The sequence below is a fragment of the Ctenopharyngodon idella genome, chromosome 1 (assembly GCF_019924925.1).
Source record: "Ctenopharyngodon idella isolate HZGC_01 chromosome 1, HZGC01, whole genome shotgun sequence".
NCBI lineage: Eukaryota > Metazoa > Chordata > Actinopteri > Cypriniformes > Xenocyprididae > Ctenopharyngodon > Ctenopharyngodon idella.
In genome coordinates this window covers 261,621-286,836 of record NC_067220.1, presented here as the reverse complement: position 1 = coordinate 286,836, position 25,216 = coordinate 261,621, and the positions used below count along the sequence as shown (strand labels likewise).

The window sequence follows — 25,216 nt, the reverse complement described above, 5'->3', positions numbered from 1 at the left end:
AATAAGTCTCTGATGTCCCCAGAGTGTGTATGTGAAGTTTTAACTCAAAATACCCCACAGATAATTTTTTATATCATGTTAAAATTGCCAGTTTTTGGGGGTGAGCAAAAAAGTCTATCGCTAAAGTGGTTTAGTATAATTCCCTCCCAGAAGCACCTCATATGATTGTGTTCACAAACATCTGAATGCAAGATAACATGACAGTTTTTCTTGTGTTTCATCTGCGTGAGAAAGAGTCCGTCAGAGTCAAGCAGTCATGGGCGGTTTGTACATTATCTGCGAACTGCTTATTCTGAGACACTGTTTATGATTTATGGGGATTAAAAAAATCAGTGGGTGGATTTTTATCATTATATGGTGGTGGTGTACACACACTGCCAACACACATTTATGTTCAAACACCATGTAAAAGTGAATTTTGTGTAATAGGTCCCCTTTAAATCAGGTAAATAGATGGCAGGAACAAAGTGTCTGTAATCTTTTCTACATTACAAGAGCAGAATACAAATAAAAGAGCTATAGACCCACAACATGGTGTTTGGTAAGACTAAAAAACCTTTTGTGATGTCACTGGCTGGTAATTTGTTTCTTAAAGTTGATTTGAACTTTTGAATTCAAATGTTTTCTGTGAGCAAATAAAAAGACCATATCAGTTTTACCAAATTCAAGCTTGAGAGTGGTTATTTCTAGATCACTGTAGACCTAAACTCAGAATAACCTACCTTATGTGATAGCTGGGTTAATATTAATATTTGGTCTATTCTGACGAAATATTCAAATGTGCAACAGCGGATAAAATAAATTTGATGTACACCTCGTCACCAGTGATGATTATTTGTAGGGCAGCTTCTGTGTACGTGTGTTCAGACGAGGTCAATCATGATGGTTTAATCAGTTTGACTACAACAGGGGTAGGCAAGTTCGGTCCTAGAGAGCCGCTGTGCTGCAGAGTTTAGCTCCAACCTTAATCAAACACACCTGAAAAAGCCAATCAGGATTACTAAGGCCACAGGCAGGTGAGGGTTTTTTTCAGGGTTGGAGCTAAACTCTGCAGGACAGCGGCTCTCTAGGAACAAACTTGCCTACCCCTGGACTAAAACAACATTTACAGTGCCCCTTAAAATCACATGATGATGGAAATTATATTTTAATGCTTTTGCAGGAATCCCATGCAGGAAATTTTGTGAGCAAACGCAAAAGCATTGAAATATAATTTTTTTTCTCCCATCTCATACTTTTTCAATCACCATGTCCTTACATTGAGTACATCAAGACACTCTGCATTATGGACTGGTGAACTGCTTCTGGATGAGGTCATTTCCTGTGCCAGCCACCTCTACTGCCAACCACTTCCTGTGTGTCACGATCCCTGCCTGTGTTCCCTGTGTCTCCATAGTTGTTTGTTCACCATAGCTCGTGTCTCGTTTCATTTAATTTCGAAGGGTGCATCCTACAGAGGACGCATTCTGTGAAGGATGCGGTATACGGAGTGTCCTTAACCAGAATTAAACAAGACATCCTTCGTAGGACACACGGGTAGGAAAGAAAACAGGAAGTATCACGTTGCTATGCCAACACGTTCACGGCAGCGTTATTGCGCTCTCACAACAGTTAAATGAATGAAAATTATTTATAAATTTGGAAAGTAATTTGAAAAGAAAATGTATTTACTTGTTTTATTTTGGGGTAATGCTTGAGGAGCTGCGGTGTATGTACAACAGATATCTGTTGCAGAGACAAAGGAGAAGGATATTAAGAAGAACAAAGTTTAAAACAAAAACAAGCTTGAAACTATTTATATTTAAACACCACATCTGCAGCAGCGAAGGATACACCTCATGCGTCCTCTGAATTCCTGTGGAAGAAGGGCGCATTCGAAGGTCGCATTCGGAGCCTCCTACTTACTTTTCTGAAATGATACAGCCTCAGTGACATATGCAACCTTCGAATGCGACCTCCGAGGGGACGCAACCTTCGAAATGAGACACAGCTCATATTTCCCTGCCACTCTGCTCACTTGTTACTTGTTACCATGGACACTCATTGGACCACGCCCCCTTGTTAGTTTGTTAAGCTCATCAGCCTTGTTAACTCTGCCTATATAAGCCTGGTTCACTCAGCCTTTCCGTGTGAAGTATTGTATGTGTAACTGCAATTCTGAGCATTTCTCTGGTTACTTGTATCCTGGTTTTTGGATTCTCTGCCTGCCTTTGGTTTTCCTGTTTGCCTAGTTCCTAGCTTTGTGTGTTTGTTTGGACTGCCTTCTTGTTTTGACCTTTGCCTGTACATTGGATTACGATTGTGGATTACCCTTCTCAATAAAACTGCATTTGGATCCTCAGCCTTCGAGTCTCGGAGCAGTACGTTACACTGTCGCTATTCTTTTCACCAATAAACTAAAGGCAAAAATTCTCTCAAGGATGTCAAAATATAACTTGTCTCTCTGAGGTCAAAGTGTCGACATCCAGTCTTACTCAGTATATGTTCCTATATTGACAATCTTGCTCAATAATTCTTCAGAAAATGTTTCAGGGAGGAAGGAAGGGTATAAAAACTTTAAAAACCCACCCTCAATCTTATGTGGAAATTGTGAAATTGTAAATATGTCCTATATGTTAATAAATCTGTGTACAGGATCAATCAAAGTGGTGGACAAACTTCTTCATATTGTTAAACATTTTGGGTTTAATGACTTTTTAGATATCAATAAATGCCATTGGATCATGATGAAAAGTTGGCAAAGTTGCTTGTGGGCAGGGGTCAAGAAAGAGGAAGAAACGTTTTCTGTTTGTGCAAGCGTTATAAAATAAAACAGTGTTAACTGAGAATTTCATCAGTTCATCGTCTGCTGGAGAGACTCACCAGAACACGGTAAGAGTTACTCTGGTTACTGTGTGAATATAGTCTGATTAATACTGTTGTAGAAACCACTGACCTATTCAATAGGACATATTCTCTATGAAAAAACCTTTATGGGAATGTTTTTAAAGTTTTTATAATGATGATAGTGTGTGTTATACTGTATTATTGTTCTTGTAGCGATGTCACTGATGATGGCTCCTCCTCTTCCTCTGGTGTTTCTGCTCATGATTCACGGTGAGTCGCTCCTGCTGGAGAGTTTTTAATGTTCTTTAGTCACTTATCAAAGTCTTTCTTCAACAGGAGGTCCCACAGTCATTGAACCCCCTGTTAAAACACCTTTCACAAACACATTTATGTGAAAAAAAGTATTCATCAAAATAAGTAAATGTCAGTCAAAGCTAAATTTAAAAAAAAAAAAATAATAACCAGCTAAATGTTTAAATTATTCTCACTTAAATTACAGTTTTTTTTTTTTTTTTATTATTATTATTATTATTATTATTCGCCTTGGTACTATTTTCACAAGTAATGTGAACATTTTCAAAACTCTTAGTACAAAACTCCAGACTGATCACACTTGTAACACAACTAGTCATTCTTTCAAAACCTGATCTCATACTTTCATTCTAGTTGTACAAATTTTCATTCTATAAAGTTACACAGGCTACAGATGCTACATTAAAAAGTACACTTACATTACCTAAATAACATAACTGACATAAAATCCATAATGTTTGTAATAGTATCTATTATCAAAAGGTGTGAAGTATGACACAGTCATGAGGTTTTGTGTAATACAGAGTTTGCTACCAATACAGTAAATTATCTCACTCTACCATATGACTGAATCTATACTGTAGTCGACCTTTATAAGGGTGAGTTACAGTAATGTGGCAGTCTTTACCATGGTAATGCCTCTGTTTCAGTATCACATGGCATACTATAATGTAAAATTATGCCATCTGTCTCCCTTCTTCTGATGTATCTCTGATCAATCTGATGTTATACAGTTATTGACTGTTTCCTTTCCCTTGTACTCTGTCTCTCACACACACACATGTTGTTTTTTCCATGTTTTATGGGGACTTTCCATAGACATCATGATTTTTATACTGTATAAATATGCATATTATATCCCCTACCCCTAAACCTACCCATCACAGAAAACTTTCTGCATTTTTACATTTTATAAAAATATAATTTTGTATGATTTATAAGCTGTTTTCCTCATGGGGACCAAAAAATATGTCCAAACAAGGTCTAAAATTACTGGTATTACCATCTTTGAACATTTGGTTCACAACGCTGGGTTAACCAGGACCACACACACATGCACACACACAATTTGAACATTGTGGTTGTCTAAGATAAATTGCTTAATGTTGCAAAATTTGCGGAAATTGCAAATAATTTATATAGTAACTATGCCTATAGAAATCTATATATGTGTACCAAATGATTCATTGATTAACCATTAAGTTCAGTTGGATTAGATAATAGACAAATGTATTAAAATGAACGAGAAGAGATGCAAATCAAAAGTTTGATAGTAATAGCATTATGAAAGGCAGTTACTGGATGAAACACTTATTTTGTGTAGTGGATACTTTGGATACTTTGTGATTTTGTGTATTGTACAAACACAATTGAAAATATGCTGAAATGATTGAAAAAAGTGCAATTTTGATTATCTGTTGTGATATTAGTACTAAGAGTTTGAAAATTTACCAATTGCTTGTGAAAACTGCACCAAAGCAATTAATAAAACTGTAATCTAACTGATCTTAATGGTTAATCAATCAATCATTCGGTACACCTATAGATTTCTATAGATATTGATTCTATAGGCATAGTTTCTATAGAACTTGTTTGCAATTTACAATATGGATAACCAAAAGTAATGAATTATTTTTACATTATAAGCATTTTATCTTAGATGATAACCAAAATCTTCAGTGTGTGTGTGTGTGTGTGAGCAGGACAGAGTACAAGGGAAAAGAAACAGTCCGTAACTGTATAACATCAGATTGATCAGAGATACATCAGAAGAAGACAGACAGCTGGCATCAAATACATCAATTTACATTATAGTATGGCATATGACACTGTAAACAGGCATTACCATGGTAAAGACTGCCACATTACTGTAACTCACCCTTATAAAGATCACCTACAGTATAGATTCAGTCATATGGTACAGTGAGAACATTGGCAGCAAACACTGTTCTACACAAAACCTCATGACTGTGTCATACTTCACACCTTTTGATAACACACTGAATAGATACTATCACAAGCATTATGGATTTTATGTCAATTATGTAATTTAGGTATTGTAAGTGTATTTTCTAATGTGGCATCTGTAGCCTGTGTTACTGTAATTATTTCAGCAACAAGGGTAATTTGAAACGTGTTACGTCCTGAGGACGTATTATTATGTATACATGTGTTTGAATGTGTATTTTACTCTGTGTTGAGTATTATTTGTTACCGGGTAGTGATTTGTTTTCTTTTCTTTCTAACATTGTTTTGGTAATTAAACGGTATTGTATTTTTTCTTATATTAATTGTTTTTGTTATAGGAAGCTGTAGGGAGGGGGTGCCACTTTTTCTTTTGTAATGTTTATCTCTGTTTATGGTTAGCCAGGGAGTGGAGGGAAGCCTATGTTGTTTATTTCTTTTCTTTATCTGCATGGGTCATTTAGTTCTCCTTCTAACAGTCAGTAATTCTTTTGTTTGTTGTTTTGGCTAGCCCCTCTCCTGAAGACTGTTTGCTTCCATTTTTCCTTGCCTAACTAAAATAAATAACTTTAATTTGTATCATTGAGTGGCTGATTCACATTTCTGGGGCAGAGGACTGAAGGGAATCCTCCACGTTTTTTTTTTTTTTTTTGGTTTGTTTCTCCTTCGGGTTTAATTTAATCCTGTTACTGTCTCCCAACCCTAGACTGGGAGAGCTTGTAACAAGTGGGGGCTCGTCTGTCCATTAATTGGCTGGTGGTAAGTGCTCTTTTTCTATAAGATTGTTTGACTGTTTTTGACTGTGGGTGGGGAGGAAAGTATTGTAGGTGTGGAAATAATGGAGTTTGATTTTACAGCATTTACTCTTTCTCCTACAATTGAAGCCTTTAATCATTGTAAGAAAAAGGATTTAGTTTTGATAGCAGCATTCTTTGATATTTCTGTTAAGAAAGATGTCACAAAGCAAGTACTTAAGAATGACTTGTTTGAGAAATTAGTAAATGCGGGGATTTTGCCTAGAGAGTCGAAGGAAAGTGCTGAGGTTCAGTCTGAAGCATTATTTGAGGCTGAAGATGTGAATCCCAACTCTGACTCAGTTATGTCTCAAGATCCAAAGATTGTGTTGAAGTTAAAGGAATTGGATCTTTTGATTAAAAAAAAAACAGGAATGTGAGGCGGAAAAGAGAAAGCTTCGAGTAGTGGAGAGGCAGGCTGATAGAGATATCCAGTTATGTAAATTGGATTCGGAAGCACAGCGTTTGGCTGTAAAGCCAGTTCCAATTCCACGTACCTGACCTACGTCAGTCTCATCACCCTTAACTACTGCTGGTGGTACAGACACTGAGGATTTTTCTCATGCGCCCTCTAGCGATAGTTTCGACGTCAGTAAGTATATAAGACTTGTGCCTCCATTCAGAGAGACAGAAGTTGACTCTTACTTTGTTGCATTCGAACGCGTTGCTAGTAAATTAAGGTGGCCGAAAGATATGTGGGCTCTATTACTCCAGTGTAGCCTTACAGAGAAAGCCCAGGAAGTTTGCTTGTACATGGTCAAGTCTGCAGTGTTACGAGCGTACGAACTTGTCCATGAGGCCTATCAGCAGAAATTTCGCAGTCATTCGAAATCAGTCAACCAAACTTATGTTGACTTTGTGAGAGAGAAAATAGTTCTTTTTGAAAAGTGGTGTCTGTCTAACAAGGTTACTACCCTGGAGGACTTGCAGGAATTAATCTTGCTAGAGGACTTTAAAAACTGTGTTCTGGCAAAGATTGTTGTGCATTTAAACGAACAGAAAGTGGCTTCTTTAGCTAATGCTGCAGTTTTGGCCGATGAGTTTGTGCTGACACACAGGAATGTTTTCTCAGCACACACATCTGCCAAATCCCCATTTGTGAATGCGGAAAGCTCGGTGGTGCAGCGCGTTGTACATTTTGTCTAAAAGTGAGACGGCATCTAAATTTGTTCGTAAGTTTACAAACAGTGGTGATAGGCGAGTTTGTTTTTTCTGCCTTGATCCAAACCGTTTGATTGCGGACTGTAAGGCTTGGAAACAGAAAAATGCAGCTTCCAAGCCCAAAAACGTAGCACTTGTGCAGACCATGTGTAATGGCAGCTCTCTTAGTGGAGAGAGTTTTCACCCTTCCCTATTTGAAGGCACAGTCTCCCTATTGCCTGATTCTGGTGTTAAAACGGTAACAATCTTGCGTGACACGGGTTCAACCTAATCCTTTATAGCTGCAGATATATTGCCTTTTTCTGCTGATTCATTTACCGGTAATGACGTGTTGATTCGTGGAATCGAGATGCACTGTGTGAATGTGCATCTGACATTGTGAGTGGCCCAGTCAGTTTAGCTGTGCGTCCACAGTTACCTATTGAGGGGGTCGATCTGATTCTGCGAATGACCTTTCCTAGGCCAGTTGTATCTTATAAACCTAGCGCTACACAGAAACCTGATCTGGCTGAGAATTTCCCCTCTGCTTTTCCAGTCTGTGCAGTTAACCTGTGCCCAGTCAAAAAAATCTGAGGAAGTAGTGGATATCTCAAATTCGTTTTTGGTTAATGATCCTGACACTGTGGAGTGTGTCCTGTCTGTAACTCCAGACCCTGACACTGACGTAACTTCCAATGAGAAGTTGACCTCTGAAACCACTCTGAAGGCAGGTAGAGAAGCTGCAGCATAAAAAGCAGACCCTTCCCTATCCAAGTGTATAGTGGCCGCAGAACATACAACCCATGCGCCCAAATATGGGGGTGTTTTTCTTTTGGGAACGTGGATTGTTAATGCGTAGGTGGAGGCCCCAACAAGAAGAGTTAGGCTGGCAGGAAGTGCAACAAATTGTTTTGCCTTCTGGCTATCGACAACAGGTTTTAAAGCTCGTCCATGAAAATGCCTTGTCTGGACATGTTGGTATAACAACCTACTAGGTACTTTTTTTGGCCTGGTCTTAAGTCAGCAGTGTCCAGGTTTTGTAAGTCGTGTCATACATGTCAGTTGGCAGGAAAACCCAATCAGAAAATCCCATCTGCACCTCCCTGTGCTATCCCCATTGTAAGTGACCCTTTTGAGTGTTTAATTGTCGACTGTGTTGGACCGCTACCTAAAGCTAAATCAGGGCACCAATACCTTTTGACTATCATGTGCACTGCGACTCGCTTCCCTGAGGCTGTTCCTTTAAGGACACTGAAAGCTAAGGTTGTGGTAAAAGAATTGCTCAAATTCTGTACTACTTTTGGATTGCCAAAAGTGATTCAGACTGACCAAGGGTCAAACTTTACTTCTAAGGTTTTTAAGCAGGCTCTAGAAACCCTTGGTATACAGCACCAAATGTCCACAGCATATCATCCTGAATCCCAAGGTGCACTCGAGCGGTTCCACCAAACCCTGAAGACAATGTTACGCCAGTACTGTGTAGAAACCGGAAAAGACTGGGTAGAGGGCCTTCCTTTTCTAATGTTTGTGTGCAGGAGTCCTTTGGCTTTAGTCCTGCTGAGCTGGTGGCCACACCCTTCATGGCCCACTAAAACTGTTAAGTGAACAGTTGCTAAATCAGTTCTAAGCCTGTGCCTGTTGATGATTGTTACTTCTATTTGTGAGAAACTGCACAAGGCCCAAAGTCTTGCAAAACTTCATCTGTCTACTGCTCAGACCAAGATGAAAGGTCATTTTGATAAAATGTTTCTCCTTCGGGTTTAATTTAATCTTTTTACTGTCTCCAAACCCTAGACTGGGAGAGCTTGTAACACATGTATCTTGCATTGTTTGCTACTGAATGAACTGATTGTTAAAAGTACTAAACTGAAAGAAGATCATACTGTTGTGTTTCGGTGATTAAACCAAATGTTCTCATTACATATCACAATGATCTTGTGTTTTGAAACAGTGATTATGTAGAATGAAAATATGTAACTAGAATGAAAGCATGAGATCAGGTTTGAAAGAATGACTAACTGTGTTACAAGTGTGATCAGTCTCTAGTTTTGTACTAAGAGTTTTGAAAATGTACACCTTACATGTGGAAATAGTACCAAAGCAAATAAAAAAATAAATAAATAAAAAACTGTAAAGGGTTAGTTCACCCAAACATTGTCATTAACTACTCACCCTCATGTCGTTCCACACCTGTAAGACTTTTGTTCATCTTTAGAACACAAAAAAAGATATTTTTGATGAACTCTGAGAGCTTTATGTCCCTTCATTGACAGCTATGCAACTACCACTTTGATACTTCAAAAAGTTCATAAAGAGATCGTAAAACTAATCCATATGAATTGAGCAGTTTAGTCCAAAATTTCTGAAGAGACACGATCACTTTATAAGATGGACAGACTAAATTTAGGTGTTTATTCACATATAAACATTCAGCAACTCACACATCAGTTGTTGTAAACGGAAACTCAAGCATGTTCACTTGACGTGAGAACCAATGAGGTTTGTTCTCCCGCGTCAAGCAGGTTTGGTTGAGCTTCTGTTTATGTTTGATGTTCAATGTTTATATGTCAATAAAAGCCTAAATTAAATCTGTTCATCATAAAAAGTGATCGAGTCTCTTTAGAAAATTTGGACTAAACCGCTCAATTCATATGGATTAATTTTACGATCTCTTTATGAACTTTCTGAAGCATCAAAATGGTAGTCACATAGCTGTCAATGGAGGGATTTCATTAAAAAAGGTCTTCATTTGTGTTTCAAAGATGTACAAAAGTCTTAAGGGTTTGGAATGGCATGAGGGTGAGTAATTAATAACAGAACAGGTGACCCAACCCTTTAAATAATAGACAAATGTATTAAACTGAACGAGAAGAGGTGCAAATGAAAAGTTTGATAGTAATAGCATTATGAAAAGCAGTTACTGTGAATGAAACATTTATATAGATGAAACACTTATTTTGTGTAGTGAAAATGATACTTTGTGATTTTGTGTATTGAACTAACATAATTGAAAACATCCTGAAATGTTTGGAAAAAAGTGCACTTTTAATGATCTGTTGTGATATTAGTACTAAGAGTTTTGAAAATTTACCAATTACTTGTGAAAACTGCAAAGCCATTTAAAAAAAAAAAAAATGTAATATGAATATGTGCAATAATAATGATTATATTAATGTTTTTGCAATGTCAGCATTTCATGTGTTCTGCAAAAAGAATGAATGTGATGAACATGAGGGGTCAGTAATTATGAAAAAAAAAAAAAAAAAAAAAAATTGGTGACCTCTATCCCTTTAATGTGTGTTTCAGGGGTTTCTAGTGCTGGTTGGAATGTGAGTTACAGTCCTTCACACATCTGTGCACTAAAGAACTCAGCAGTGTTAATGAACTGCACTTATACATACCCTACTGGATATCAGATCATGAGAGTGTTCTGGACCCAAAAGGACACAAAAGAGTTTCCAGATCTGTCTACTGTCCCTGAATACAGTCAGAGGTTTAAGTATCTGGGAGATAAACTGAAGAACTGCACCATCAGACTGAGTCATGTGACACTGAAGGATTCACACATGTACTATTTCAGATTAATCACTGATAAACCTGATGGTAAATGGCTTGGTAAACCAGGAGTGACTCTTACTGTCACAGGTGACTTTCATGAGGTTTCTCTCTTCTTCTGTACATTATGTTGAATAATAATCAGTGTATGACAGCAGCACTAGATATAATGTGTGTGTTGTGTTCAGATCTTCAGGTGGAGTCTCCTGAGAGAGTGACAGAGGGAGATTTAGTCCGTCTGACATGTAAAAGCAGCTGCACTCTGACTGACAGAGCAACATTCATCTGGTACAGAAACTCACAGCCATTAACTGAGAGAAGAGACAGAAACAATGAACTCCTGCTGCAGTCAGTCAGAAGAGAGGATGCAGGCAGATATAGCTGTGCTGTACACGGACACAATCACACCTCTCCTGCTGTTCAGCTCAATGTCATGTGTGAGTATGTATTGTATGCACCCTTTTTTTTGAAGTTTCTTTCCAAATTAAGAAGGTTCTAGTGATATAAAATACATGGGCAAAAGTGTGTGTGGCCCTAGTAATTAATGGGCTTGACAAAATCATTTAAGTAGTAGTTTGTATTTTTTTTTTTTTTTTTTTTTTTTCCAGCATGGCAATACCCAAAGTGAGGTTCATAAAGAAATTATTTGAGTTTGGTGTGGAAGAACTGGATTTTATTTTTTTTAATTTTTTTTCAAGTCCAGATCTGAACCCCACTGAACACATTTGGGATGAACTGAAACAAATCTCTTGTGTCTCTAAATGAGAGCAAATCCCTGCATTCATATTCCAACTTCTAATGGAAAACTTTCACAGAACAGTTAAATATTTAACAAGCGCATACAGTTAAATGTGTTAGAGTTCGAATAGTCGTGTTAAAGCTTCAACTTTTCCCTGACAGCTGGAGTGTAACGATGTATCAAGTAACGATGATACATCGATGTACTCAAAGACTTTAATTCAACTCAGAGGCAGGCAAACGGACAGTGCAAACACATCTATAGATAGAGACTGGACAAAGAGTGCAGGAAAGAGTGAAGGTTAAATCATAGACAGAAATGAGATGATTAATGACGAACAGCTGAAACTACTAAACTAATGATGATGTTAACCATGGACACAAAGTAGTGGCGGGAAACTGAACAAAGGAGCAAAGGAACGAATCAAAATACAAACTGAAAGTCCAAACACAAACTGAAACATGACATGGAGGTTTTCAGTGGATAAAACTAGTGGTTAAAAATAATATTTGAAATGTTTCACCTGTAGATCCTCCAGAGAGATCGCAGATGTGAACATCAAACACACCAGTGAACATTTTGACTCTGTCCATATTTTTCAAATTCTTATCCTGCATTTAGTCTTGATATTATATAATTCTCCTGTAGATCCTCTAGTGAATCCCATGATCCCAAGTCACAGCATCAGAGTATTTCTCTCCATGTTCATTTCTGGACTTGCACTTGTATACTCCACTGTCATCAGAGCTGATCTTTGAGATGTTGAAAATGTTGTGCTGAAACAACTATCCACTTTTCTTTAACAGAGAATTCTATTTTAGATAGATTTCAGTCTGGTTTTAGGGGTGGACACAGTAGAAAACCAGCCCCTTTAAGGGTTGATTAATGATCTTCTTTTAATCACAGATGCAGTTAATCATGCAGCATTAATTTTATTGGATTTGTCAGCATCTTTTTACACCTTTGATCACCAGATCTTTCTGACTCATTTAAAGTTGTTTGTTTCTATTTAGGGGATAGTCTTAAAATGCTTTGCCTCTTATTTGGATTGTAGTTCCTTTTCAGTGAAGATTGGTAACATGTTCTCTGCGTCAGCACCTATTACCTGTGGGTCCCACAAGGGTCCATATTGGGTCCAGTCCTGTTTTCATTGTATATGCTCCCTTTAGGAATTATTTTTAAGAAGTATGATATTTCCTACCATCTGTATGCTGATGACACTCAAGTCTACTTGCCGTTGAGACCTAGTAGTAATGATTCCAATGCCATACTCAAGTGTTAGGAAGAAGTAAAGCTTTGGATGGCTGAAAACCTTGTTCAACTGAATAAAAAAACAAAACAAACAAAAAAAAACCCCCAGAAATTATTAGCTTTGGTCACGCAGCTTGTAGCCAGATGGTAAACGATAACTTGGGCCCATGGAAGGAGTACCTGCAGGATCAAGTCAAGAACTTGAGAGTAATTTTTGACTCATCTCTCATATCTGATCAACAGGTTCATAATTGCTTTTTTTTTTTAAATTATTATTATTTATTTAAGGGCAATAGCCAAATTGAAACCAATTCTGTTAGCTAGTGACCTGGAAAAAGTTGTCCATGCCTATAAATATTGTTTTTCTTGTCTAGATTATTGTAGTGCTCTTTATGTTGGGACCTGCCAAACATATGTTGCTCGCTTGTAGATTGTTAATGAATGCTGGGAAAACGGATCATGTTACTCCCTTGTTATCTTTTTTTAGGATGGCTACCAGTACAATTTAGGATACAGTTTAAGACTTTGATATGTTTTTAAAGCACTTCATGGAATGACGCCAGAATACTTAGCTGAGCTTATTAAGCCCTACAGTACAAGCGTAATACTAAAATCATCAAACAAGTTTCTTCTAACTATATTCCCTGTGTGTGTCTCAAATTGAAAGGGTGATCTTGCTTTCTCTGTTGCTGGTCCAAGACTGTGGAATAATCTGCCATTGGATGTTAGATCGTAATGTTTTTAAGGAACTTTTAAAAGCTTATTTGTACTCTCTGGCATTTTAGTACATTAATGTATGGATGCTTTTATGTCTTGTCTTCTTGTCTTTCTTAGTTTGTAGATTTAATTATGATATTCTTCCTCTTTCAGTTCATCGTGGTTGGCTTGACCGATTGGGGATTACAGTGGCATGTGTAGGATTATTCGTCCTCATCATATTGTATACAATGTAAATAAAAAATAAAAAAAATTCAACAGAGTAATATTTTTTTTTTTTACACTAATGCAGAAGTACATTTGATTATTAAATGAGACAATGAAATGTCTTGTTTTCCGTTTCCTTTTTAACAGTCAGAAGAAAAGGATAAACAGAAGATCTGCAATAAACGAGTATGAGGTGAGATGATCAAAGAATCACAAAATGATGGCGATAAATCAATTAGAGCTTCTTTATACACATAGAACATACATTATCACACTTGAGATTTTACAGGATATTATGCAGATGTGGATTGATTACACTTTTGATTGTCATGCAAAATCACTTTTTTTTTTTTTTTTGCTGATTAGTCTTTCTCTATGTTTCCCTGTAGAACGAAGATCCCAGTGCACGTACATATACATCTCTTGACCTCAGGTCCAGATCATCCGACTTGTACGATACACTCACAGTAAGTCAAATATCAAAAACTACATTTGCAAAAGAGTTTGTACACTCACAATCAGGTAATAAATAATCAACGTGTCTTTCACATAGACTGTCAATCCCAGACCTGCCGTTCACCAGTCAAGCTCTTCTGAATATGAGAATCAGTCAGTAAGTGTGAGATCCTCAGGTCTTCTCAATATCATCAATAAAGAAGAAAATGTCCTCAGTAGTCAATCTACTAGTCAATAGATACTAAACAGTCTTTCTTTCTGTTATAAGATAAATTATGAGTCTTTTCACTAACAGAAATCTTTTTTTTTTTTTTTAAACCGTTGTAGTTTTGGTTCGTGTACTTTTTAGATTTTTTTTTTTTTACAGACCAGTGTAAATGTGTGTTTTATTTCTGTTGTAGCCACAGCAAGATGCCACGGTAAGATAAGGCACAAGCTAAACTTTAGCCAACTTTTTTGGAGTCGCTGGACACGCCCACATCACAACTACCAAAGGAAATGAAATGCCTCTTCAGAGTTTCCATTCAGCAGTGAAGCGAGGCTGTGCACAGACATTTTGAGGGGCAGTGGCTCAAACCAGAAAAAAGGGGCACTAAGGGTATAATTATAATAACAATAATAATAATAATAATATAATATTTTTATTTTACAGAAAAGTTATTTTATGAAGACTACAGGGTTACCTCTTAACATGCCTGGTAGCCTATGACTATAAATCATTAGAAAGGTATAAGGATTTATTATAAAATATATTTTGTTGGTATGCTAAATCTAAAACATCCATGTCCATGTCTTCAATATGAAATATGAGCCTATTATGCAACTACCAACTGTGGGGAAGAAAAAGAAAAAAAAAAAAAAAAAAAAAAAAAAAAAAAAAAAAAAACCCTCCTGTACACTTCTGTACACTGGAGAAAAACATATGGGTTATCATGTTTACTTCAAATTTCTTTAGATAGAAGTATTATTTTTCCTATTTTTACACAAAGTAGGATGGACTGAGCATTATTGAGCACTATAAACAAGTTTTGTCTTCTTCATACTGGAAACCAGAGGGCACCCTCATGCAGAAACTCCAGATACGCCTCACAGAAGTAATATAACATTCCAGGAAATCCCTAATATGGACAAAGGCATCCAGCTAATACAGCTACCGCTGTAGCTGAATAAAAAGATGATAGAAACGCTTTGACTGATTAAACATGACAACAATAAACACACAACTGCGACGATATTAATTCATCTGAGTTCTTCAAGCATTCTTGGCTATTCTCATATTAATGAAGTATATTTATAATGCAATGCTAATCGACATAGCCTTTATCACTGAATAGGATACTATAAAATAATACATTGTCTACCTTATGCTATGATAACAAACCACATCAGCTCACAAAAGTAAGTTATGTTTCATCTTGCTTTTATCCACTATTAGTACAAGCCTGTTGTAGTGGACCGAATGATGGCCAAAACTTTACTGATGAGTTTTATGAAGTTTATTGTACATCACACAAAAGATGAAGCGTGTGTTTCACTCCAAAAACTCACTATAAGAGCTGAATGCACACAGTGCAATAAGTCTTGTCCATAAACTCTCTCTCGCTTGTATTATCATCAACATACACAGTAAATTACACAAAAACACTCATTACAATTAACAGTAAACAAATATACACAGACCTTATTCCTTTTCGGGGAGTGCTTAATAAACTTTATATCCATAAATCATCTCTGATGAACTGTAATAAAGTGCATGCTTTCCCCTTCATTATTGCTGTAACCAGTATCGCTCTGGAGACTACAAGCTGGATCACGAGTAGCTGATACCGATCCATCCTTGAGTAACAACTTTTTAGCAAAACCTGTTTTGTATTGTCCCTTTGTATTGACATTCATTCACAAAGCAGTCTGGTGTAAAATGATTCGCGCAGACATAAATGGGCGGTTTGTACGTTATTTGCGAACGGCTTGTTCTGAGACACTGCTTATGATTTATGGGGATTGAAAAAAGGAGTGGGTGGATTTTTATCATTATAGGGTGGTGGTGTACACACACTGCCAACACACATTTATGTTCAAACACCATGTAAAAGTGAAATATATACACACACACTATATTGCCAAAGGTTTTGGGATGCCTGCCTTTACGTGCACATGAACTTTAATGACATCCCATTTTTAATCCGTAGAGTTTAATTTGGAGTTGGCCCACCCTTTGCAGCTATAACAGCTTCAACTCTTCTGGGAAGGCTTTCCACAAGGTTTAGGAGTGAGTTTATGGGAATTTTGGACCATTCTTCTAGAAGCGCATTTGTGAGGTCAGGCAGTGATGTTGACGAGAAGGCCTGGCTCGCAGTCTCCGCTCTAATTCATCCCAAAGGTGTTCTATCGGGTTGAGGTCAGGATTCTGTGCAGGCCAGTCAAGTTCCTCCACACCAAACTCACTCATCCATGTATTTATGGACCTTCCTTTGTGCACTGGTACACAGTCATGTTGGAACAGGAAGGGACCATCCCCAAACTGTTCCCACAAAGTTGGGAGCATGAAATTGTCCAAAATGTCTTGGTATGCTGAAGCATTAAGAGTTCCTTTCACTGGAACTAAGGGGCCAAGCCCAACCCCTGGAAAACAACCCCACAATCCCCCCTCCACCAAACTTTACACTTGCCACAATGCAGTCAGGCAAGTACCGTTCTCCCGGCAACCGCCAAACCCAGACTCGTCCATCGAATTGCCAGACAGAGAAGCGTGATTCGTCACTCCAGAAAACACGTCTCCACTGCTCTAGAGTCCAGTGGCAGTGTGCTTTACACCACTGCATCCGACGATTTGCATTGCACTTGGTGATGTAAGGCTTGGATTCAGCTGCTCGGTCATGGAAACCCATTCCATGAAGCTCTCTACGCACTGTTCTTGAGCTAATCTGAAGGCCACACAAAGTTTGGAGGTCTGTAGCTATTGACTCTGCAGAAAGTTGGCGACTTCTGCGCACCGTGTGCCTCAGCATGCGCTGACATCGCTCTGTGATTTTACGTGGCCTAACACTTCGTGGCTGAGTTGCTGTTGTTCCCAATTGCTTCCAGTTTGTTATGATACCACTAACAGTTGATCGTGGAATATTTAGTAGTGAGGAAATTTCACGAATGGACTTATTGCACAGGTGGCAACCTATCACGGTGCCACGCTTGAATTCACTGAGATCCTGAGAGCGACCCATTCTTTCACAAATGTTTGTAGAAGCAGTCTGCATGCCTAGTAGTCAACATTTGAAGTGGATCAAAACCTTTCATCAAAGTTGTCCTAAAACCTTCTTCTAAGGACAACTTAGTTCTTAGGACAACTTTGATGAACTTTTTTGATCCACTTCAAATGTTGACTACTGTATATATATATATATATATATATATATATATATATATATATATATATATATATATTAGGTCTCCACTCATGCTGATTGGGTAGACTTGTTGATTGCTGGTTGGAGTGATGTGATGATTAGATCATTTTAATGTGTTCCTCCTGAACTTTGTTAATAAAACATCATTAAAAAAACTTTTGTGATGTCACTGGCTGGTAATTTGTTTCTTAAAGTTGATTTGAACTTTTGAATTCAAATGTTTTCTGTGAGCAAATAAAAAGACCATATCAGTTTTACCAAATCCAAGCTTGAGAGTGGTTATTTCTAGATCATTGTAGACCTAAACTCAGAATAACCTACCATATGTGATATCTGGGTTAATGTAAATATTTGGTCTATTCTGATGAAATATGCAAATGTGCAACAGTGGATAAAATAAATTTGATGTACACCTCGCTCTATTAAAGTCTCCAGTGATGATTATTTGTAGTGCAGCTTCTGTGTACGTGTGTTCAGACGGGGTCAATCAAGATGGTTTAATCAGTTTGACTAAAACAACATTTACGGAGCCCCATTAAAGTCACATGATGATGGGAATTACATTTCAAAGCTTTTACGTTCACTCTCAAATCTTTTGCATTCCCCATGCAGGAAATTTCATGAGCAAATGCAAAAGCATTGAAATATATATATATATATATTTATTTTTATTTATTTTATTTTTTCTCGCATCTCATACTTTTTCAATCACCATGTCCTTACATTGAGTACATTGAGACGCTCTTCATTATGGGCTGGGACCTATGTGTGGGTGAACTGAGTCTGGATGAGGTAATTTCCTGTCCCACCAGCCTCTACTGCCAACCACTTCCTGTCGCTCTTCTTTTCACCAATAAACTGAAGGCAAAAATTCTCTCAAGGATGTCAAAATATAACTTGTCTGTCTACAGTCAAAGTGAAGACATCCAGTCTTACTCAATATACAGTATGTTCCTGTATTGAGAATCTTGCTTAATAATTCTTCAGAAAATGTGTTGTTCTTTCAGTTTAATACTTTTAACAATCAGTTCATTCAATAGCAAACAATGCAAGATACAGGTTTCAAATCACCCTTGTTGCTGAAATAATTACACAGGCTACAGATGCCACATTAAAATATACACTTACATTACCTAAATAACATAATTGACATAAAATCCATAATGTTTGTAATAGTATCTATTCAGTGTGTTATCAAAAGGTGTGATGAAGTATGACACAGTCATGAGGTTTTGTGTAGAACAGAGTTTGCTGCCAGTACAGTAAATGATCTCACTGTACCATATGACTGAATCTATACTGTAGTCGACCTTTATAAGGGTGAGTTACAGTAATGTGTCAGTCTTTACCATGGTAATGCCTCTGTTGGTTTTCCATGTTTTATGGGGACTTTCCATAAACATAATGATTTTTATACTGTATAAACTGTATATTCTATCCTCTACCCTAAACCTACCCATCACAGAAAACTTTCAGCATTTTTACATTTTATAAAAAATATAATTTCATATGATTTATAAGCTGTTTTCCTCATGGGGACCAAAAAAATGTCCAAACAAGGTCTAAAATTACTGGTATTACCATCTTTGTTGGGACATTTGGTTCACAACACAGTGTTTACTAGGACCACACACACACACACACACACACTTTGAAAATCGTGGTTATCAAGATAAATTGCTTATAACTCATTACATTTCGTTATCCATATCAGAAGTGGCAAATAAGTTCTATAGAAACTATGCCTATAGAATCAATATCTATAGAAATCTTTATGTGTACCAAATGATTCATTGATTAACCATTAAGTTCAGCTGGATTAAATAATAGACAAACGTATTAAACTGAACGAAAAGAGATGAAAATTAAAAGTTTGATAGTAATAGCATTATGAAAGGCAGTTACTGTGAATGAAACATTTATATAGAAGAAACACTTATTTTGTGTAGTGAAAATGATACTTTGTGATTTTGTGTATTGAACTAATGCAATAGAAAATATGCTGAAATGTTTGAAAAAAAAAAAAAATGCACTTTTGATGATCTGTTGTGATATTTGTACTGAGTTTTTTTTTTTTTTTTTTTTTTTTAAATGTAGCAATTGCTTGTGAAAATTGCATCAAAGCAATTGAAAAAAAAAAAAAAAAAAAAAAAAACTTTAACGTCATTTACATATAAAAGATCACCACCAATGTCCAAATCCTTTAATTTAGAATGGCGAGCTGCGAGAATAGCTTAGATTTCCGAAATAACTGCAGTAATCTGGCAAGGAAAAATGTGTACGTCTGCTCCTTAGCACCTGACATGGTGCTAAGCACTTTTCCACGTCAAAGACCATTTTTATAAATGTGAGCGTTGGCGTGGGTTTAAGCGAACACACACTCTAAGATCAAATCTGTGTGTACGCACACTTTATAAATGAGGTCCCTGGTCTAAATGTAACATCCCTTTAAGCAGGACCCTACAGGTGTTATCTAGGTGCAGTGACGAGAATGCAACACTAGGGGTAGATACTCAGATTAACAAAATGACAAAAATGGAAATGGAAATTTCACTCTCTTAATAAACAAATATTCAACTCTAATTCCAACAGACAACTCAAAGAAAATTAATGATTAGGAGAAGTTGACAGAAAGAGTATAAGTAAGAGATGAAGTGACCTGTTGAGGAGATCTGATGGTCTGTGATTCTGCTGGACGGATTCATTTCTGATTCACTCCTGACTGAAAATGAGCTGATTGTTGAAACGTCAGTGATCTTGTTAGCTGGTTAAAAACAAACAACAACAAAGATCAACCTAAATTTGGTTGTTATTGAAAAATAGATTAAGCAGTGGATTTTTATGTTTGTCATGTAGCAGATATACTTCTTTTAACGTTACTTGTCTTGAACTATAATTACTAAACTAGAGTTTCAAAGCAGTTTCCCCAACACTGATGGAGACAGCTTTGAAGTTAGTCTGAAATCAAGATGCTGTTGTTTTATTGTAAAGCGATCTCTACAACTCACCTGTACAGATGAAGAAACAAAAGACTCTTGCTTTCCACATTCTGAATGGTTTTAACCGCATTTGCTGGTATGCAAAGTATAAAACCGCGTCTGTCTGTCAGTCTTTCTCTCACTTCCTTCCTCAACCCCAAAACAAGTCTTTAGTTGTACAAAGGCAGTTCAACTGAGATTTCTCAATATAATTAACTTCCCACTTTTCACCAGTATAAAGTGCCTCCAATATATAATTGTTTGCACAGGAACATTTAAAGTCAGTGTAAAGTCAATTCTGAGAATTGTTTCTAAATAAATTATACATGTTAATGTATTGCTGTTCATGAATTTTTTTGGGTGGGGCTAAAATAGTGTCTCAAAGCATGGCCCCGCCCCTAACACTATAATACCTAGTGTTTTACAGTGTTCCCAAGTCCGTGGTTTTCCCGCGGAATTGGGCTACTTTTACACTGTTGCCGCGGGTTGTTTTTCATGTCCGCGGGTTGTATCGACCCAAAATAACGTGATATTTAGCCACTGGAATGCGGATTTTACCAGGGAAACCCGCCAAAAACACCGATTTTACCGTGGGACCCCTTCTGAAATGCGACTGGGCTAGTTTTGGGAATTTGGGCTAGTTTTGAGTAGCAATTGGGCGGGTTTTGTTGTGAAAACCTGGCAACCCTGGTGTATTAGCATCAGTGGTTCGTCCACTCAGTCTCGAGTTACTGTCATTTTACTGTCATTACCGTTAGTTATGCAGCCTACATTTTGCTAGCTAGCTAGCCAGCTACGTCAAGCAAATGCATTTTACCTGGTTGTGATAACATACAAAACAGCTCGGTCTCCTTATTTAAATTTCCTAAAAACAATGAGAAGAAGTAGATTAATTTTGTGAAGAGCCATCCTGATGGAGTGATAATTTTACACCGGATACTTTACAAACTTTCATTAGAGACAACTGGGATTCACCGACAGTCCGCTGTTATTGGTGAATGGGGCTGAACCGACTATCTCCCGCCTCACTTCATCCCGTCTCGCGGCGCCTACATCTGCTGCCACAGTCGGCAGTACTGCCCACCAATGAGTGTAAATTGCCTTGTGTGCTTATGTTATAATTAGTAGGTAGTCCACAGTAACGCTACTAAATTTTGCAACCCTCTAACGTGATTATTTTGTTTATCTGCATCAGTATGTTGGACTTATTAGACAAGTTGAGAGAGAACGCATCTTTCTCGCGAGTGGGCGTGGTTTCAGCGCCAACAGTGGACACGCCCCCAGCGTTTCAGAGCAGACATGCTGTTTTTTTTTTTTTTTTTTTTTTTTTTCAAGATTTTGATAACTTATTTCATTTACTTGGCAGTTTTTTTAATCAAATTTGGCTGGGTGTTTAATAACATTTTTCTGTGGTGAAAAATAATGTAAAGCAGTGTATTGCTTTACATGGATTTTAAACAAAATTATGAAAGTCCATTTTACACTTATAAGGATGTTCCAAAAAAAGTAAAAAAAAAAAAAATCCTCTGCAATGTTGTAATTTTCGTAAGGTAATATTGCACTTAGTAATTATAGAACTTGTCTTGATTATCTGACAGGGTTTTTGTCGGTTTGATAAGAAGTGTGTTGCACATTGAGTGTTTTAATCGCTCGTGACCAGCAGAGGGCCCCAAATAAAAACTATAACACTGTGCAGACTGACACTGCAAAACATTTCCTTCATCAGTATTTATGTCTTGTTTTCCAGTATAATCTTTAAAAAAAGATACTTATTTGAAACAAAATTGCATAATCTAATCAAACTTGTTTTCAGAGAAATGATGTTTATGTATATTTATTAGATGGTGAGACAAAAATACCAATACAAATGCAGCAAAGTGAAGATGATAAACACAACAGAGATTATTATTACCTTATAATACTTACTGCTTCACAAAACTATACTGAGACAAATGTGAATGATTTCTGTATTATATTTAATAACTAAAATACCATCTCAAGATATGTTGTATAAGTTTGTAAAATTGCATTCTAACACTTTTCTGCTCTCTATCAACAAAAAGGCGTCAGTTAATTCAGTTAACTTAATATGTTTTATTTTATTGTGAAAATTATGACAGAGGTTAGATTATTTTAGCTGTCTGAGAAGTTTGGGGTTTTAATAGTCTGATAGATCGACTCTTGAACAGAATCTGCTGTAAGACTCTGGTACACGTGACTCTGTCTACTGGTGTCCAGTTCTGTGTAGATCTGATCTTGTGTTTGTGCTGAAACTACATCTATGTAGTAGGAATCTGTGTCGACCGGTTCTGTGTTTGTATAATCTGGGATTGTAGGTCTGTAAAATTCCTCTTTATCACTTTGATCTTCTAATGAGTCTGGATGATTTATTCTCTCATAGTCATCCTGTATAAAATAAACTTATAAATTACATAAGCAGATAAGAGCTAAGATATATAAATATATAAAAATAGTATCTCGATGATTCTAAAATAACACTGATGTTATAACAAGGTTATTAATTATGAATGAGATTTGCTGTCGTCACCTGCACTGATTTAATTATCGATTTATTGAAATATGCAGGGGCTCTTTCAGAACGTGTTTTGAAGAAAAGTACATGTTCTGTTAGTGCTGTAGTCTCACCTGAGTTACTGCAGCTGTTGTGCTTGAGTGCTTGAAACAGACCAAACAAACACACGAAAAACAGAACACAAACACACATCAAAGCCACCATCATCATGAACCTGGAGTGACACCCTGTTGATACAAAGATCCCCTGCACCGAAAACAAAAGCGAAAGTCCTGCTGTGTGACGAATCCGTTTTAAAAGTACAAATATTCCATGTAATCATGGCTCAATTTACATGAGGTCTTTATGGAGCTTAAATGTATTTTTTTCCACAACAGTTGAACAAATCAGTGTTCTTTGATGTTTAGACAAATGATTAGTCATCCTGTCAACTGCTCATATATTAAGGATATTCAGTAGGACAGTGAGTCTTCAGCTCTTGAGTTTCTCACCTTTGGTGACTGTTAACCAGATCTCGGAGGTGAAATTAGGCAGCAGACTGATATCTACACCACACCAGTACTTTCCAGAGTCTTCTGGAGCCAGTCTAGAGACGAGAGCTGTGAGAACATGAGAGCTGGTGTCATCCAGAAGAGTCAGTCTCCCTCGTTCAGACCTCGTCTCTCTCCGGGTCGTCTGAACACACTGAGGATCTCTCTGAGCAATCGAGTCGCTCATCTGGCAGAAGTACTTGCTGTTATTCTTGTACGTTTCAGGATATCTGCAGGTGACTGAGATGTTGCTTCCCACAGATCCAGTGACGGTAAGAGCCAGTGAGTTCTCCATCAGCCACAGCACTGAAAGACCAAGCACTGCTGACAGAGACCGATTCAGAGTTATCATGCTGAATTGTTGTTTATCAATGAAACTGAAGAGTAAAAAGTGAAATTCTCACTGATTTAGTGTAATGACAGATACCGTATACCTGAGAAACTGATGGAGGTGACGGTTCTCATGACTGCCTGCTTCAACCTCGACTCCCACTACCTGTTCTCACACTAAATACTGGACAGATATTGTGTGTGTGTGTGTGCACGTGTGTGTGTGTGTGTAGAGTTACACTTCCCTATAAGTAAACACACTGTGACAGAAGTATGATTTGAAAAACAGCTCCCTCTTCAGGACAGTGGAAGTAAAGTCTGGCCATCCTCAATGTTACTCCATCTATCTATTTTGTTGCCTGATTCTTTTATATAAGGGAATGTAGTTACATGTTACTGCCCCATCCATCCATCCATCCATCCATCTAAAAATGTATCAATCCATCCATCCATCTACAGTGGGTACGGAAAGTATTCAGACCCCCTTAAATGTTTCACTCTTTGTTATATTGCAGCCATTTGCTAAAATCATTTAAGTTCATTTTTTTTCCTCATTAATGTACACACAGCACCCCATATTGACAGAAAAACACAGAATTGTTGACATTTTTGCAGATTTATTAAAAAAGAAAAACTGAAATATCACATGGTCCTAAGTATTCAGACCCTTTGCTGTGACACTCATATATTTAACTCAGGTGCTGTCAATTTCTTCTGATCATCCTTGAGATGGTTCTACACCTTCATTTGAGTCCAGCTGTGTTTGATTATACTGATTGGACTTGATTAGGAAAGCCACACACCTGTCTATATAAGACCTTACAGCTCACAGTGCATGTCAGAGCAAATGAGAGTCATGAGGTCAAAGGAACTGCCTGAAGAGCTTAGAGACAGAATTGTGGCAAGGCACAGATCTGGCCAAGGTTACCAAAAACTTTCTGCTGCACTTAAGGTTCCTAAGAGCACAGTGGCCTCCATAATCCTTAAATGGAAGACGTTTGGGATGACCAGAACCCTTCCTAGAGCTGGCCGTCCGGCCAAACTGAGCTATCGGGGAAGAAGAGCCTTGGTGAGAGAGGTAAAGAAGAACCCAAAGATCACTGTGGCTGAGCTCCAGAGATGCAGTCGGGAGATGGGAGAAAGTTGTAGAAAGTCAACCATCACTGCAGTCCTCCACCAGTCGGGGCTTTATGGCAGAGTGGCCCGACGGAAGCCTCTCCTCAGTGCAAGACACATGAAAAAACACCTGAAGGACTCCAAGATGGTGAGAAATAAGATTCTCTGGTCTGATGAGACCAAGATAGAACTTTTTGGCCTTAATTCTATGTGTGGAGAAAACCAGGCACTGCTCATCACCTGTCCAATACAGTCCCAACAGTGAAGCATGGTGGTGGCAGCAGCGACTGGTTGCAATCGAGGGAAAGATGAATGCGGCCAAGTACAGGGATATCCTGGATGAAAACCTTCTCCAGAGTGCTCAGG

At 37.5% G+C, this 25,216-nt stretch overlaps 1 protein-coding gene and 1 long non-coding RNA gene across 5 annotated transcripts in view; one reads left to right on the top strand and one right to left on the bottom strand.

Moving 5' to 3' along the window:
• Positions 1-25,216, top strand: part of LOC127496649 (B-cell receptor CD22-like) — a 158,506-nt gene that overhangs the window by 101,982 nt on the left and 31,308 nt on the right. The window contains exons 1-3 of one of the 4 annotated variants that reach the window (XM_051864496.1): positions 3,040-3,096; positions 10,344-10,682; positions 10,781-11,029. The exons of 2 other annotated variants lie outside the window; for them this stretch is intronic. In XM_051864496.1, coding sequence (XP_051720456.1) covers positions 3,042-3,096; positions 10,344-10,682; positions 10,781-11,029 — 643 coding nt within the window. In that variant the 5' untranslated portion in view covers positions 3,040-3,041. Of the gene's footprint in view, positions 1-3,039; positions 3,097-10,343; positions 10,683-10,780; positions 11,030-25,216 lie in introns of those variants that run through there. One more of the 4 variants, XM_051864425.1, reaches the window with a different exon arrangement.
• On the bottom strand, positions 2,977-20,563 carry LOC127500952 (uncharacterized). The gene is made up of 3 exons (XR_007926483.1): positions 20,372-20,563; positions 20,023-20,127; positions 2,977-3,107 (listed from the first exon to the last, which is right to left on the bottom strand). It is a non-coding gene; the product is annotated as an uncharacterized LOC127500952 (long non-coding RNA).